The sequence below is a fragment of the Gavialis gangeticus genome, unplaced genomic scaffold, assembly GCF_001723915.1.
Source record: "Gavialis gangeticus isolate Ggan-Ray unplaced genomic scaffold, GavGan_comp1, whole genome shotgun sequence".
In the NCBI taxonomy this organism is placed as follows: domain Eukaryota; kingdom Metazoa; phylum Chordata; order Crocodylia; family Gavialidae; genus Gavialis; species Gavialis gangeticus.
In genome coordinates, this window is record NW_017729026.1 from 5,784,474 (window position 1) to 5,803,498 (window position 19,025).

The window sequence follows — 19,025 nt, forward strand, 5'->3', positions numbered from 1 at the left end:
CAAAACAAAATCTAATATAAGAAATGTTTCAATTTAGAGTGGTGAATGTGAAAAGGAGGACAACAAAATGAACGCAGTAGAAAAACATTGGGCTTTGGCTTTTTAGCTGAAGCCTCTAAATCACTCCCTGTAAAAAGTGTAACATATGAGTAGAAACAAGATTAGCATTGCTGCTAAATTATATGCTAAAACAGGGGTAGGGTTGGAATTAAGCTATTTTTACACTTGGGTCTGTTACTGGTTCAATTTTTCCCTTTTATTTTTTTTTCTGTAGTATATCAATCACCTGCAATTTTGCATTTCTAAACAAAGAAGCTGAAAAAATTTTCATATTGGAATTACAGAACTTTTAACACCTCACTGAAAGCTCTGAAAAATATTAAAACACTTCAATATACATTTTCTTCTTTTTATTTTTTATTTCCTTTTCCTCATCCTGTCTTATTAAGGGCAGCTGGATGAACAAAAGAGGTTTGGATGTAAATGGCTGATCCCAAAACAAGAACAGATTCCAGACTTAAGTGAGGCAGTCTTCATTTTGACTTGCTTAACTTCAACATGTGCCTAAGTGCTGGACTTAGCCCTGAGTTTTAAACGATTTTCTGAATCAAAGCCTGCAGTTTTTACTCAGGCCCATCTCCCTTAACTTTTAACGAAGTTTTAGGGATTGATTTTTGTAATCCTTATTCAGGTGAAACTTCCTCTAAAATCAATGAGAACGTGTCCAAATATAGACTGAAGGGTTTGTCTGAAAAGTTCATGTGTTCCTACTATTTAAGCTCCATATATTCTCTCAGATGCCAAAATAAGAAGTATTGTTTAAATGCTAGAGAAATCATAAAATTTAGTCATGCCATAACCATCTCTACCATAACTGCGATTTTATACACAAAGGTTATAACTTCAGATAGAGAGTTACCAGAAGGAACAAAGGATAACACTAAAATCATATTCTGAAATGTGACTTTGCAAAACTGATATTTTGATTCTCTAACTGGTACTTGAGCAAACTCACTCTGGAACTGAAAGTCATTCCCTGTTACCCCTGATTTATTCATTATTACTGGCAGTCCTGACAAAACTGGGGTGGCACTCTGATGCTGATTCTGAGTGCAGTGCATATCTCTGTCTGCATCAACTTGAAGTCAAGCCAAACCAGCCAAACCAACCAATTCTAGTTTAATGTATGCATCAAGATAGCATTCAGATGTCTCTCCCACAACTCAGTCAGCTCTTCAATGCCAACAGAAGGAAACTGTTTACAAAACAAAGATAATATTTTTTTCCATGTGGAGTCAGATCTGATTCCCAGTCCCTTGAAACTGAGCTTTACCTTCCCATTTAATAAAATACCACAAATGCAACTTGCCAAAAATAGACAGTTGCTATGAAACTTCTCAGCTAAATGATCTAGCACAATCACTGTAGCAGAGGACATCCAACCATTGGCTAACAGGACAGTTATTTTCTTTAAAATGACACACATATAAATAACGTACAAATGCATGCATACATACATATTAACCAGGCCAGGTTGTATCCTTTCAGGGCACTGATTCTAGTCTGCATAAGTACTGCAAAGTTTCATGGTACCCCTTCAGCTCTATCACCTTAGTAATATTCTCTCCAAATCTCACACCCTCATAAACATATTTATGACCTATTTTTGTAGATTTTTTTATAACCTATAACCACTACCTGCTTCCACTAAGCTGGAGCAAATGCGATTTTATAAAAAGGGTACTATTTTCATCACCAATCCTTTGTCCCCTATTGTCTGCAGAACACAAATGTTTCACAAGCTAAGAATTGAATTTTAATTATAGCATCTTGTCTGCTATAATTAACATTTTAAAATAATAGCACAGGATTCATATCCATTTACAAAATGTAGTTTGGGGGTTTTGGGATTTTTTTTAGGCCTTGGGTTTCTTACCATCATGGATGCATTTAAGTACTGGGGGTAGGATTTTCCAGTGAATAAAACTTGTCTCACATTTCTCCAGGTGTGTTAGCACCATATTCTTCCTGTATTTATCATTGAAATGGACCTTATGGATTTTTCTATGAATAAAATTCAATTTGAAAGCTGAAATGGATGAGGTGAGACTGACTGCATTATTTCAGGCCACTGCATGAAATAGTTACCTGCTCTGTCTCATGATGCTCCCATGAGTAGCCTTAATAAGAATGTAATGAATATCATACAGCACATTCATGAAGTCCTCACGGGTCACAGACCTACTGACTCTTGGATCATCACCATGGTATTTCCATTCATGCTGAAAGAAACAATAGCCCCAAAGCCATCCAGTTAACACCCTTAAAAGATGGAAAGGATCACATTCTGGAATAGAATAGACTGAAACATTACCTCTGTCATATCTATCTCATGCCTGGTCAGCTGGCCAATCAGAGGAGCAGCCATATACCGAACTATAATTCTAGTGTTTGTTCGAGGCCCACCTCTGATGATGACCTGAGGATTATAAGTAGCAAAACCTGTCTCCTCCCGTGCTTCAAAGTAGATTGCATATTTCAGCTTCCCTCCATAAGCAGTCAGCTAACAAAGCAAAATAGAATATTAAAGAATATGAGTTACAACTACTTTTTATTATACCTCTGTGCATATCCACATCTACACACACATACATACACATAACTATGCACACATCTTATTTACTCGAATAGAAGACTAGGTTCCCCCCCCACCCCACAATACACACGGGGAAAAAGGCTCCTCGTCTTACATTTGCATACAAGGACACCTCATTAAATGCATTGTGCATCATTAAACTGCTGCTAAAGGGAGCATGTGCTCATTAATGGAAACCAACTACGAAACTGATTAAATATAGCGCAAACTGAGCATGACTATAAAACACATATCTCATACTGGGGAAACATTCTGATTAGAAACTACCAATTTTTTTCCCCTTAATTTTGTGTCTTAGGCCAAATTAGTCAAATCAGTTCCAAATTCCATCCAGTGAGCAGAGCTCAGTCATTCAGGTCCATGTAGTGTTACCACTGGCAAGTATCTTCAGCCTGGGGCTCGAGATACTCCCAAATCCAGAGCAGGCACTCTTGTGCAAGCCTCAAGCCCAGAGGTCTTGGGATTTGGATGCCCCCAAGTCTCGCTTATCCTTAGCCAAAAGAGCAAGCTAGGGAGAAATCCTCCCTCTCAATAAAACAAAATATGTAGTCAAGATCCTCCCATTGGGAAGCTATAGTGGACTCTCATAGGGGAGCCTGCCCGCAGTGCAATGGACAAGTTTCCATCCTTAAATACACAAGCCATTCAAGGTCAGAGAGAAGGGGATCTCTCTTCCCAGGTACAGCAAAACCACCTGGACCAATATTACTTCCACTGGATCAGTTAGTGTAAACCATCTGGATAAGATACATGGTAATGCCCATTTTGCTCAGTTCCCCTCAGCACCAACTCTTTTTGAAACCATGTTTAGCCACCACATTGAATACATCTTGACTTTCTCCTCACTCCCCCACAGCTGAGCTGCACTTTTCCCATTCCAAACGGTTCCTGTTTTTTCACCCGCCTTAAATGTCTGGCAAACATCACCAAGCAGGGCATCAAACAGTTCACCCAGAATCCCTCTGTTGCCGATCTCTCAGTCTGTCACATGTAATTAGTGTGACCCGACCCTCCATGAGCTAGAGCCAGAGCCAGACCAGGTTGCCCTGCACCTCATCTGTACAAAACATTTTGGAGGATGCCTTGATTCTGACAAGAATACCTCGGTTCAGTAATAAGTGTGGGTAATTAGCACATGGATCCTTTGTGAGGGGCATCTGGAATACACACGAATACTGAGCAGTGCTGAACCATGGGGTCACCAGGGCTTGAAATGGTGTTGACTCTGCTGGGACCAGCCCAATAAACTATATGACAAATCATGAGACTTTTGGCTTTGGACTAATATCATGCATAATTTGCACTGTTATATAAGTAGGTAAAAAATTGATGTTTAAAAGTGTGTTTATGCAGTACCTGTGCTAACGCTTACAGTAGAGGTAAAACACGTCAAAGGTAAAACACATAAATTCTGGATGAACTAAGTCTATGGCAAACAACTACAAAAATGTTTATTTCAAGACCAGTGTTTTCAAATTTGCCCCTCACTTCCAAGCATCAGGGAGACCAGTAAGTTGGGGTGGGAGTGCCGAAGGAAGAAGTTGGGGAGGTAGAGGATAAGGGGGCCACTTGACACCCAGATTTATTGTCCCTTCTGTAGCAGTGATAGGGGGACACATTCAAGACAACCCTCCAATAATGAGATTCTATACCTGGAAAATTATAACAAATTCATAAACTTTCCACATACAGAATCTAATTATTAGGGAGGTCATCTTATATTTGGGGTCATCTTATATTCAAGTAAATGCAGTATCACACAGATACAAATACATGTGTTTGTGTGTGTGTATTCATGCACACATGCATAAGGGTGAGTGAACAGAGGTATTTACTAGTTGTAGGATATGGATTTTATTCAAAGACATCTAGATAGGCATCTCTTTCTGCCGAACTTTAGAAACAAATTTTATGTGGCAATCCTGAGTGCTCAAAACAGTTTGTGTGAAAGAGGGAATTTCTATGCTTTCAGAAATCCAACTGAGAGGTTTCAATAATACATCCTACAACAGATCCAACAAGAAGTTTATTTCAGACATTTCCCACTACCTGGGTCTATAAATGACCTGAAATATTTGTGTAACTTTTCTGTCAGATTGAGAAGAAAAGCAAGAGTCATGATAGTAAAACATTATTAATATATTTTTCCTTTTTCAAATTAAAGTTTTTTGGAAAAATAAACCCCATTATAGAAACTGCAGGCAAACAAAGACACCTTAAACTTGAAAATCCTCAACTGACCAACAGCAATAAACCATAACTGAAAAACTGGAATTCCTCACGGATCTGCGGACTATCATTTGAGTGTGACGTTCTGCAATAAAATTCTCACCTTTCTTATAGATTTTATATGCAGATGACAAAGAGGTCATCTGTATTCTGAGTTTAATGACAACTAAGAGAATTAACTACTATTTTGTAACTTTTTGCCCTGACAAATGATAGCATAAAATATTAACCTTTTTCAAGCACATTCTTGTTTGTTATAACTTCTGTAACAGTACTAAAGAAAACATTTGCAAAATGTCAGCGTTTGCCAGAATTCAGAAGAACCTTATCTTTACCTTTTTTCCTTCAAACTGCTCTGGAAGTTTCCAATAAATAGGCTCTGAATGGAGATCTTGCATTACCAGTTCAATGTTTGCCACTACCTCTGGATGCTGGTATGCAACCCCTTTGACAGTTGTTTGCTGAAAGTTTTCATCCACCAGGGGCAGAACCATTTGCTCTGTTTTCAAGGTCACCTGCATATATATAAAGAAATTAAAAAGACCAACAAAAATAAAAAAATCAAATGATCAAGTGCATTTTGATTCTGATTTTTTGTTTTGAGGGTTTTCTGCTTGTTTGCTTTTTGAGTAATTAGATTCATTAGTCTTGGTTTTTTAAAAACCTGATATTAATTCATTTCAAGTTACAGTGAGGAGTCAATGGATTTTTTGGAGTAATTCTATAAAGATATGACGGATCGAGGTAAGCATTGTGCATATAGATTCCATCACTTAGCCTTTTCCATTTCATGTTCATGAGCAAAGGAACCAATAGTACTGGTTAAGGCCATATACAGCATGCTCTGAACAGAAGACTGTCAATATACCTTGTTAATGTGATTTCAACAGTGCTGGCTGGGCCTCTTATGTTCAAAGCCTTGGAATCTTGCATTAAGATGAAACACATCTCTCATGTTCATACACTGACACCTCGCTATAATAAATCTTCAGGGTTGAAAGGTTTGTGCCTGAATTCACTGAATGACATCTGAATTCACTTGGCTTTTATTTCCTCCCCAAAACTATTGTGTTTACTAAGTGACATGCAGACCTTGAACTATGCAGACCCAAAAGCTATACCTGCTTGTAAAAATTAAAGATGTCACATCGCTATCTAGGAATAACTGACTTCACTGAAGGACGTCAATAATATGGCAAACAAATCCTTACTGTGATCAAAAGAAAACTACAATATCTTCTGTATAGAATTACCAAACTGTTCACATATCATCTATGAACACACAAAAAGAAAAAGAAACAAACTCAGAAATACAGACTCCATGTTCCTAAAGAGTCCGGAACAACAATTAAGCTAATGAACAAGACATTGCTACCAGTGTCAGAAGGTGGGTAATGCGTGCTGTTAGTTTCACCACTAATTATCATTCCACTTAAAATTCCCAGAAGCCTTTATGCAATTATGGGACACAGAAGTATTCCTCATAATTACCATCTTCAAAGTAAACTTCCTGGAGGTGGGTCTTGCCATGATACAACAAATAGTTTGATCAATCAGAAAGTTGTGACTGAACAGGAAATACATGTAAGTTCTGCCTCAGCATCAAGAATTTATGACTTTACCAGTGGCCATGAATACATTTTGAGGCACACTGGAATACTCAGAGCCATAAATGCCCAGGTGATCCATGATGCAGCTCTAAAGCCCTACTTAAACCTTAACATTCAAGGAGGGACAATTAATCAACAGACAGAACAAACAGCAACTTTAAATATGCTAATTTTGTACATTCCTGTGAAGGCCAAAGCAGTTTTCAACAAAATTGATACTTTCATTTGTGGTATAACTGGTTTTTATCACTCTTATTCTGCATTCTTCTCTACTCTCAACAACATCTAATTGATAGAGTGAATTAACAATACTGAGAAATAGTTCCAGTTCTCTGAAACCCTTTTCTGTTCATGAGCAGGGAGAAGTACTATTATACTCCAGAAGGAACTCAGGCACTAAATGGACAAGGGAAAAATGGCTGATACTGGTAACAGATTGACAAAGAGATACGGAGCTTTTCAATGAAAAGTTTTCACTTGAAATTCAGTCTAATTCCCAATTCAGTGGAGGCCAGAAGCCATCATCTGATGGCTGCTTGATGTCCTGTGAACAAAGTAAGTCAGTGGCCTCAGTTGAGTTGCCAGTGGGCAGGTGTTCATTCTATAATTGACATATTTTCTGGCAGAGAGATGAATGACTGAATGATCTGAACCATCCTCTTTCTATTAGATATGGGCCTTCCAGATAACAGCTGAGACACACTGGCGCAAAGTGATTGAAAAGAGTCCTGTTTGTCTGCACTATAGCAATTACAGTAATACAAAAGGTTTCACTCCCCAGGACTGTCAATCTAGTACTGGGTCTGTGGCTCCACTCTTATCTCAGGGGGTAGGCTGCTAATTGTTGTAGTGGGCTCCACTCTGTACTCCAGGATTAAAACTGACTGTTATCTGTAACAGGCACTGCTTAAAATTACAATAGGGGAAAAATAAAGGGTTAATATAATACAAATAAAATCTACATATTTCATAACAAGCAACTCTGACCCTGAACTATGTCTGGGGAAACTGTACATCAAGTTCAGATTTTTATTGCTGTATCATATACATGAAATGATGCTCTAGTGCACTGGATCTTCACAGCACAATTTCCCCACACATGACTACACTGCTCTTTACAGGGTTTTAATAGCTTCACTTTGGCTTGACATCTATTACTGTATCAAAGATTTTTTTTAAATGTCTTGACCCTAATTGTCTAATGGAACATGCTTCTCTCTCCACTTCTCAGTGTACGCAGGGGAAAAGACTGCTTAAATGTTTTGCCATTTTCTAGCTACCTCTCTGTGCCTGACTAAAAGACGCCAGCAGGAAACAACATTATCGCATTACATGGCTCAGCAGTTCCCTACTCACCCACATACGGATCAGCCCCTCTGCCTCACTGCACTCAGTAGTCTGGCCAAAGCAATAGCAGCTGCTGCAGCCAAGTGGGTTTCTGGCAGAGAGTCCAAACATACCAGGCTTGCACCTGTCACAGTGGACACCTTCCACATTAACCTGTAACAGAAAGAACACAGGAGATGGTTTTACTTAGGAGATGCCAATGAGATAAAACTCACCCAAAATAAACAAAAAAAATCACAGTATACAGAAAAGGGGGATTCAGAAAATATAAGATGACTAGATTTAAGTAAAGATTTAAGGAGCTCTCAAACTTCCAATTGTTATACTGTAATCCACTGGATAATTATAGGTTCCATGCTGGTAGAAGTATATATAGGGAAATCAGATTGAACTTTGGATATGGAGGGTTTAATAGCTGATTGAAAAAAAATCAGAAATTTCATATCCTTTAAAAGTGACAGGGTTAATCAAACCTTTTGTCTGCTAGGAACTTGTTTTGACATTCAGAACATTTAAGGTGCACTACCAAATGTACTTGCTGAGAAACAGATTTTAATAGAAATATTGTGGAGAAAAGCTTTTTCCTGTCTATCTGAATAGTTTTCCACATCATTGAACAATATTAACAAGGGCTGAAATGTGCAGGTATTTACTGCTGCAATGTCAATGCTTTTAGCTTCATTATATAATTAGTATGAATAAAGAAATTTATACTGGGTGTATCTACACGTGCACTTTATTGCAGAGCTGACTAATTAGCTCTGCAGTAAAGTGGCACCATCTACACGTGTACCCATATTACTCTCTGGGACAAGTACTATCCTACAGTGGAGTACTTACATGTGCCAAAACCAATGTATAGACAGTAACCAGGGGCTGGCCAGGGTACAATGGTGCTACAGTGCAACCTTCCCTGCTTCCCGAGCCCTGCCACGGCTGCCCCACCTGGCCCCAGCTCCTGGTTCTTTGAAAAAAAAAAAGCAAAAAAAAAAGCCCTGCACTCACCAGCTCCTGCAGTGGTCATCGGCACTTCTGGGGGCTCATGGCAGAGCTCCCCATGCAGCGTGGGGCAGTGGTGGGCAGCAAGGATCACCCCCCTCCCTGCCCCAGCCTGGCAGGAGCTGGTGAGTGCAGGGCTTTTTTATGTGGGTGGGGGATAGGGGCTCATGACAGAGACCCTCACTCAGCACGGGACAGTAGTGGGGGTCAGTAGGGATCACCCCTCTGCATGGCAGCAGCCAGTAAATTGGGGCTTTTTTTTTAAAGAGCCAGGATCCTGGGGCTGGGCAGGGCTGCCATGTGGAGAGCTGGGAGAACGGGCAGGTGATGGGGCCTGTTTGATTCATAGATTCAGCCAATTCGGTGGTGGCCAAATCTCTGAATCAGATTCGGTTGAATCAATTCGGGACAGTGATTTGAATCACCAAATCAAATCACTGTCCCCTGAATCGACCAAATCTGAATCCGAACCGAATACTAGCCAATTTGCACAGGCCTACTAATTGCACATATAGATGCACCAACTGTGTAGCACTGGATGCACATAATAGTTATGGTCTTCTTGAAAACATTTAATACTAAATTTATGGCATTTTAACAAAAAAACTGAAGTATTAATGAGCAGGTTATTAAAAAAACAAAAACACAATATCATTTATACCGCTCACCAGGAAAAAATATTTGTTGTCAATATTATTGCCACTGTATTTATTTATTAGAACTGAAACAATGTTGACAAATTAATGCACACTGTGTTTTTTTTCTGTCCATCCATAATAGTCACTGCTTTTGCACGTTGTTCCCAGTCATTTTTAGTTTCTCATTCTTATATGCTAGCCCCATGCTGCTGTGTTTGAGTTCAAGACCTTTGATCTAATATCCCCCAGTAGTCTCATGAGAAAATTGGAGGATTGTGGGCTTAACTCCAAGACAGTCAGGTGGGTGAGAAACTGGCTGCAGGACAGAACTCAGGGCGCTGTAGTGAACGGATCTGTGTCATCCTGGTGAGAAGTGGGCAGTGGTGTCCCACAGAGGTCGGTGCTCAGTCCAATATTTTCAACATCTTTATTAAAGATTTGGATGTAAGGGTGAAGAGCTCACTGGCCAAGCTCACGGACGACAGCAAGTTATGGGGAAGTGTGGTTACAGTTGAAGATAGGCTACAGATACAGGCGGACATAGACAGGCTAGCAAGTTGGGCGGATCAGAACTTGATGAAGTTCAATGTTGAGAAATGTAAAATGCTCCACCTCAGGATGAGCAACCCCCAACACACCTACAGGCTTGGCAGCACCAAATTGACTAGCATCATGAATGAAAGGGACTTGGGGGTAACAACAGACCACAGTATGAATATGAGCCAGCAGTTGTAGCCAGTAGGGCAAATAATACTCCGGCATTCATCAATCGATGCATCTCCAGCAAAGCCAAGGAGGTGATTCTTCCACTCTACTCAGCACTGGTGCACTCTTCAGCCCAAGGAAAAGGCTGGGAGGGGACTTGATAGCAGCCTACCGCTATACTAGGGGAGTAACATCAAGGGCTTGGTGAGAAATTGTTCACCAGGGCACCCGAGGGGAAAACCAGGAGTAATGGCCACAAACTCCTGAAAGACCAATTAAGGCTCAACATTAGGAAAACCTTTTTCACAGTTAGGGTGTCCAGACTGTGTAATAAGCTCTCTCCAGAGGTGGTGCAATCACCTACCCTGGAAATCTTCAAAAGGAGCCTAGACAGTCACTTTGCTGGGGTCACCTGACCCCCAGTTATCTTTCCTGCTTGGTGCAGGGAGCTGGACCCAATGATCTTCTGAGCTCCCTTGCAGCCTTACAATCTATGAGTCTATGGCACTTTTAGGCATGTAATAATAGCTACTTTCATTGACATTAAAACTAACAAACAAGAAAAACATTTCTTATGTTTTAGGAAATTCTTCTCTTCCTCCTGAAGAATCCAGAGTTTAGACTTAAAATGGAGTGAGAAAAGCATACTTTTCACACAAAGATTAACAGGCAATACTGCCATTTCAGTTCACTCATCCTTAGTTACTAGTCTTCTGTGCAAGCCTAGCTGTTGAAACATTATGAAGGGCAGTAACATGGAGTCACTCTGACCAGAAACATGGGACACATTGCTGGGATATATTCTACAGTCTAAGTTAGAAACAGCAACAGTTCTGTAACAACAGGCTAAAAAAAAGACATAAAATGAGAACAAAGTCTAAGCTGACGTCACACCCCATTGTCCTACCTTGCAGCTACATTGACCTGTACGATCCATGCAGGAACATTTCTCCTTCTCTGGATCACAGGACTGTGGATTGGTTCCTGCCAGGAGGCAATCACAAGCAATGCATTGTGGATACTTCCAATATCCCAACCTGCACTCTGTGCACCTTTCCCCGGCAAACCCAGGGCGGCAAAAGCAGCAGCCTGTATCTAAGTCACACTGGAAGCTGAGGGAGCCAATCACACTGCAGTCACAGGCCTACAGAGGAGAGAGACAAAATCAGCCTCAACTGCATTTCTTCTAAGAACTCTTGTTATCTGCAGCCATTCGTGAGACACATACTGGAGCTCTTCTATAGTACCATATTTGTAATGGCAACAGCAATGCATTTATAGTGCTAGGCAACCTGCTTGAGCTGGTGAGGAGTAGGAGGTCTATCTGTATTCCTAATAACTGTTTTTCCTCTTCATCATATGTTATTTTTAGAGGCTTATGCATCATAAAAGAACCAATACAGTAACCAGACTATTTCTGAGTAAACTAACAAAAAAAGCACTTGATTAAGTGAGCGCACAAAAAAAAATCATATTCTGTCCTGAACAGCTCAGAGAACACTTCTGGAGCTGCAACCATCCATGGTGCCCTAGTGCCATTGACAGCCACCAGACCTGGTGGAACAATTAGTCCCTATGGTCCAGGGTGGACAACAAACTTCTTTTTTGCAGATAAAACTTTGGGATGATAGAAACTTGACTCTCTCTAAGGAATGGGACTTGCTGCAAAGACACAATTTTATCAGGAAACTTAATCACCCCACTATGCATTCACTTTGGAAATTATTCTCCTCTTTGGCCCCTCTTCACAGTGCACACTGCACTGAAATATAGATCATTCAGTCAGGAAGGTTTTCCAAGTAAATGACACTGTATGGGCCCTTGAGGTTATATAGTGAAAAATCCCTCATAACTGTGACATAACTGTGGCTATACTGCTGTGGTATCACAGGACACCAGTAATTAATGCCAGTATTACAAGTCACCACAGTAACTGGCATAGATACTTTCACTAAAGAAAAGGAAGGAAAGCTGGCAAAAGGAGGGGAAAATGCAGATTTAATTGTAAGCAAAATGTTAATCTTGTTTAGGTGACTACCTCTAGCATTCCACCTGAATTCAAAAGATTGTTTCACAACTCAAGTGACTTCTAAGAAAGATACAAATTCAATCTTTACTGTATATAACAGAAAATCTAATGGTTAGGGAAGGTCTAACAGGCTGCTCCATACTGTAAGATTTAAAACCTTTTCACAGTAAGAGGCTCATTCAGTAAATTATGTCAGAGCATAAAGCCTCGAAAGCAAATTGCTCACCATACATTGAATGTGCTCAGTGTGCAATACGTAAACTTAAATTACAATCAAATGTAATGTTTGTTTTGCAAAGAGGCAGTTCTGTGCAATGCTCTGCTCTCTGAATTATGACAGGTCCTGAAATTTGTTGCTGTAAGAGCTCAAGTGGAGTGGGCATTCACACCTTGCCTAAGAGAAATTAGCTGTAACATGTTAAAGGGGAAGATGTAGCTGATATATCATTATTAATTTAGGTGGTGCCACGGCATCTGCCATACTAATGCACTTATATAAAAGACAAACAGAGACTGTATTCCACAGATCACACATGGGGCTTCACCCTTATTAGACCAGTTTCAGTAGTCAACCACTCTGTATCATGGCAGAAAGACAGAAATTTCACAAGAGAAGCTGTACATGCACATTTGGAGAAGAAAAGATGAGGCAATTAGTAATCAACCTCAGCTACATGACAAATGGCCTTTTCAGACAGTATTTTAATGGTGTACAACTACACTCAGGCAACATAAACTCTTCTGAGTAATTGCAGCAGTATTAAATCCCACTTTGTCAATGGGAAAGGCAGATAGAAGCAGATATTTGAACTTGGCGTAATTTTCACTATCACTAGTTTGAGGCTTTGCTGAATGTTACATTACTATAGCTTTCAAATCATTTCCCTTACTCTCTTACTTACTTTCATCATCTTTTCCGTTCTTTCTCCTTCTCTTTCTCCCCTACTCTTTCTTACCTCTCATGTCAAACAGTAGGATGTGTGGGATTTAGATGCTAATAAGAATGTTTACACATCTCTTGATAAAAGAATAAAGAATTCAGGTTAAAGATGACATTTACTCCCATTTCCCTTCCCTTCCCTAGTCTTTTTTCTAAGTACATGACAAAGACCTTCTTTTATTGAGATCTTTTGAGCCTGTATTTAAAAGTAGTGATCTTCTTAGTTGTGTTAATATGTCTATAATGAAGAAATCATATGCAAACAAGAGACAGTAGCTTCAGCATGGACAACAGTAAGGCTTGCTGTAATTACTAAGGCTTTTTATTCTGCAAGCAATGGACTGCATCCCCAAGACAGAGTCTCTCCAGAAGTCAGGTACAAGTCACAGGCACGTATAGCTCTGATCAATAATAAACCTCACAATGCAAACAGAAGCGTGGAGTGCTGCATGAGCTTAAAATTGTGCCCTAGGTGTAAACTACCATACTTTATCCCTTGGAAAGTATGCAATGCATACAGAGAAAATAAAGATCTGCTCACCTTGCACCCACTGACAATGTCATAGCCCCAGTAATTTGGTGCACATTTGTTACACTTCTCTCCTATGGTGTTGGGAGGGCACACACAGCGGCCGGTGACTGGATCACAATTATTGCCAAAATGGGCACATTTGCAAGCTGCATAACAAGTAAAGAGAAATAAAACAGAGAAATTCACCCTTACTACTCCATTCTATTTATATTTACATCAAAGCCTACACTGTACAACTTTTTATTGTCCCCTATACACACACACACACACACACACACACACACACACACACACACACACTCACAAAACATTTCCCTATAAATAATATTTATATATGCAATGTTTATTACAGTAGGCGTGTACAATATTTTTCCTAAAGGGAAAAAAACTTATCTTTGCCTCTTATTACTATTTGAAATTGAAGGGTTCCCCATCTTATTGTTCCCTGGTACATCCCTGCAGCGAGGCTCATTACAGTCAAATATATTTATTTTCCATCCCCTAATCTCTTTTGTTGTTTCCTTTCTTTTCACAATTAAACCATCAAGAAGAGACAGAAGGAGAAATAAGAGGAGTATATTGGTAAATAGCTTACCACTGAACTATTCACAGCCCCAAGTGGGGGTTACTAACATTAGAATTAGATTTTTCATGCTCCCCCACTGCTCTAGAAGGCAGTTAAATAAAAATTTTGGTATGCTGATTCCAGTTTTTTGGCACCTTCTGCTTGTAAGACTTGTGTAATAAAATCTTCACACTAAAATGGACTCTGCTTTCAAATAAAATTGTAAGTTTGGAACAACACAGAATGGAAGCAGAAGAAACAAATCAAGCTACTGAATTGTAAAATCAAAGATTTTTTCTAAACAGAATGATCACACTAAAGCCTTAACTGGAGGTAATCAGAAGTAATGCACCTGCTCACAATAAAACAGAACTCATGGAAAACTTCACTGAGTATACAAATAGTTGGATCTGGGGTATTCCCAGCTCCACTGCTGTTGAAAAGTTATCACTTAAAGCTTCAGGTTTTTATCTAAGACATTGTATCAAAATATACTGGGCCAGATTGTAGACAATCTAATATATCAGGGGAGGGGAGAAACAGAACAGTAAGTCAACTCTTTAGTCTGTATTGTACATAGCAATTTGGGTAACATGGCAGCTTCCATAGGTGGGTGAGATGTGGGAGGGATTGTACACAAGTTATTAACCTCTCCCCAGTCCCTATTAGAGCAGAGGGTGAGGAGACAAGAAGACTGTGACTCTAGCCCCCTCTACACATGCAGGCATGAAGGGATCAAATGAGCAATTCACGTAACTGTGCCTCCTGCAATGTCACATGTACATGCCAGGCAGTGCGACTGTGAGATCACATATTAGATCCCTCCATGTCTTGTTGCCAGTGCAGGGGGAGCCCAATCAAGAGCCCAGTTGAGGGACTCTCTGCCGTGGGGGCACCCCATGTACCCCTAGGGCAGGGCGGATCACTGTGGCAATCCCTGTGCCCAAGGGGTAAATGAAACCCCAGGGGTGAAAGGTCTGCCCCTGTGGCTACCTCCCTGCCCTGGGGTCAGTGAAACCCCCAGAGTGTGAGCGTTACCCCCATCCCAGGGGTACATGAAACCTCTGGATGGGGGGATTGCTGCGGGTTGCTGCCATGACCCATATTTCACAGCTTCTGGGACTGAGAGTCCTGAGCAGCTGTGGGACTCGCAGCCCTGGATGGGCACGATGCACCACTGTGGCTCAGAGGCCTGGCAGCGTTTTTGAGGTCTAACTTTACAGCTGGTTGGATCTTTTTATTATGTGATAACTACTTTGTGTAGCTGGTCTCAAGATAATTGCACAATTAACCACTTAACGTCACAATACCTGTAATGTGTACAGGGGGCCTGAGTGAATGGCAGTCTATTCCCTAGTCTGTTTTGACAGAAGCACAATAACACATTTCCCCTTGCCAGGGTCTTATGGGCCAGTATATCCCACTGAAAATACATAACAGAGGTACCCAGCACAGGTGCCAGATATGGCATGCAAAGGCAGTTTGCTTGGCAATTGCACCTTGGGGCAGATGGTGTGGAAGGGACTGTGGCCGCACTGCCACAACAAGGATTGGGCCTCTCACAGCTCCCCCATCATCTGTCTCTGGCACACCTACATCTTACAAGTTGAGGTTGCAAGCTTTTTGGCACTCTGCCCAAAAACACTGCTGAGCCCTGGTATATAACATGATCTTTTAAAGCTTTCTCTTGTGCAAAGAGAGTCTTGTGCAAAAGTTCTTCTAACTCCTATTAGATAAGGAGTGAGGCATGGAGAAAAAAACACTGTCTGCAGTTTGATAAAAATATCACTTTCTTTCCCCTAAAATTTCTAAAATAAGTCAGGTAATGCAGAAAAATATTCATTTCTACTGTAACCCTGCAGTAAGCTCCACATAGGCCTCCTGCACTCACACACAGCTCCTTGACTTCCTCGGGCTCCGAGGGTTGTTGGTTGTAGCCGTGTTGGTCTAAGGACACAGGCAAACAAGGTTATCTGGGTAGATGTGATATCTTTTATTAGACCAACTAAATAGTTGGAACAAATGTTCTTTGCATGCTTTTGGGCACGCGCCTTCAGAGGCCCATTCAAGCAAAGATCATTGACAGACTGAAGGTTGTGCCTCTGAATTCTCTTCTCAGAGGTCCCAGGTCTGAACATTATTTCTTACAAAATTTTGCTTAGCTGAAGATGAAGTGATATGACAATGAAAAGCATTTTTTTAGTGTTGTAGCTTAACGACACTACCCACAACAGGGAATACATTTATTGCAGGTGAAGAACTGAATAGATATGTACAATTTGTTTCTATATTGTTGCTCCCTGGATATCATTAATATATGATGGTATTTTGTTTTTCTAGAAAAACCTTTGTAGATTTTATGTTTCCTTATTATACCAAAAAAATCTCTAAATTACATTCCTTTAAAGATAAAAGAAACCAAATATTTTATTCTATACTTAACTACCTCTATACTTTGAGGTCTTATTTTCTTCTGTCAGGATATAATACTCTTAAATAAGCCTTCTTTTTCCTGTGATTCATTATTAAGTTTTATATTTTTTTGCCTTTTGATGGAACACATTAAAATTACACTAAGGCCCCTGCTACACAGTACATATATTACACAATTAACTGGTGAATTGAGCAATAAATTCAGACTGACCACACATGCAAAGTAATTATCACACCACAAACATGACTGTTTTGGTATAACAAGAGCCAACTACCTATAAAGTTAACGCTTTAAAATGTGTAACAACTCTAGAGTTAGTTTCTTTCTGGCTTTAGTTCGAATTCGGAGCATGGCCCTAAGAATGCACTAAAAATAAATGGGGGGAAAACAGCATTATTTTAAACAGAAATTTTTTCATTGTATAACTTCTAAAAATATGACTCCTAAAAAGTTCCTAACATTTTACTCTGCTTTTTTAAAATTATGTTTGCTTTACATTTGCTTATCAAATATTTCTGTTACAAAAACAACATTTTAAAAATTCTTTGGACTTAAATTGTTCTCCCAATTTAACAGTTTGCTATAGCATTTCCATTTTTGTGCTTACAGAAAGAAAGAGAAGTTAATATTTTTAATGTGAAAGCTTACTCGTTGACCTTTTTTTTCACAACCACATAGGAAGGCAACATTTTGTAGTGAGAGGGAGGGAAATAGGTATCTATGTATTCTGATTATCTGAAAGATGCCTAAAGGCAGAAAGATTTAAGACGAGGGATGTGCTTTCTGCGTATAGTACAGGAAACCGTTCATGAATATCATTCACTGTGCAGTACTCAGTTCTCTCCTCACGTGCGCTAAGAACTTTAAGATTGCAGTTACCATTGTGGATTTCAAGCTCTGTCATCAGTGAGTCCAGGGGCTGATACCTTTCCTTTCCACATGCGGATATGTTTCAGATTTACACACCAGTAACCTGACCTCTGTATACTCATCCTCTTATGGAAGACATTGCCAAGCCACAGTTCTGAATATAATCCATAGCCAAAAGAAGGGTCTTTCTCTGCTAAACTGATATGGAGTGAGTCTCCTTTGGATTTAGTGATCTGTGCCACTCTCAGGACAGTATGAAGTCATTTTAGTACTGTTTATCTCTATATCCATGAATGTGAATATAAAGAATCAGCAAGAGATGTTTGTGTAGAATTCTAGGATGATGCAGTACATATACAAGGCATATTCTAGGTCAGATATTCTACAGATCTTTTTATATTCAAGTTTGCAAAAGGATTTTGCAAGTAAGTTGACAAATCATAGAAACAGGGGCCAATAAATCTGCACAAGTGGCCAATAAAGCAAAGGAAGAGAATGGGGCTGGGATTATGTTGAAATAGAAAGGAATTTTTTTATTTATTTATTGACAGCGAAATAAATTGATCACTGTATATTTGTGCCATCACATTACTATAACTTGCATAGATTCTAAAATGTATGATTTGAGTTTCTTTCCCATAGCTACGGTCAATGTGTAGATGGAACATCTCATGATCCAAAGCCCACACAAGAAGACTCTCTGGCCTGTTGTGGCCTGCCACCAGCTCTGCTCAGCCTCCACACCTTGTATTCTTCTAGTGCAAGCTTCCTAAGCAGAAGGACTGGGGATGAAGGCACTGCCTGTTTTTCTTGATATACTCATGTTACAGTCGTAAATTAATATAAAAAACAGAAGAATGGCTCACATCTCTAGTGCCCACATATTGCACTTCTTTCTCCCTATACGTGGATTGACCTAGTTGCACCTTTTGAAAGCATCTACTGTTAGAGACACAGACTAGAGATATGGGCCTGTATATCTGACCTGATATACAATTATTACATTCTTACAAAAGGGCTGCCTTATATAAAGTGACAGAGGAGTAATCAAGGAAGGGAAAAGTCCAATGGGCCGTTATATAGGCCCTGATTGTTTACGTACGAGTGCATCCTCCTTCTTCAAAGTTGTAAAATCCACGACTGCAGCGGTCACATTTCTTTCCAGCTACTCCAGGTTGGCATGGGCATTGTCCATTTTCATTGCAGTCAAAGGACTTGGAACCAAAAGAATTGCAGTTACAGGGAACACACCCCCTAGGTGACTGCAGGCCAAATGTTCCAGGCTGCCACATGAGAGAGAGGAATAACATTTAGTTAGGATAAACAAACAATGAAACTGCAACAAGGTGACGCCAGTCCAAGTGGACAAACGGATGGTCAGAGATCGAAGCCAAGATCAGAAGCCAGGTAGTCGATGAGAGCCAGTGGGTTTGCGCAGAATCGTGGTCGAGATGATAGCCGAGGTCTAATA

General features: G+C 40.0%; 1 protein-coding gene across 1 annotated transcript in view; it reads right to left on the minus strand.

Moving 5' to 3' along the window:
* The window catches only part of LAMA2 (laminin subunit alpha 2), a 576,898-nt gene that overhangs the window by 214,821 nt on the left and 343,052 nt on the right, over positions 1–19,025 (minus strand). The window contains exons 20-26 of the mRNA XM_019520301.1: positions 18,657–18,837; positions 13,695–13,831; positions 11,092–11,328; positions 7,852–7,995; positions 5,221–5,400; positions 2,375–2,563; positions 2,149–2,282 (exon numbers count right to left, since the gene is read on the minus strand). Coding sequence (XP_019375846.1) covers positions 2,149–2,282; positions 2,375–2,563; positions 5,221–5,400; positions 7,852–7,995; positions 11,092–11,328; positions 13,695–13,831; positions 18,657–18,837 — 1,202 coding nt within the window. The remainder of the gene's footprint in view (positions 1–2,148; positions 2,283–2,374; positions 2,564–5,220; positions 5,401–7,851; positions 7,996–11,091; positions 11,329–13,694; positions 13,832–18,656; positions 18,838–19,025) is intronic.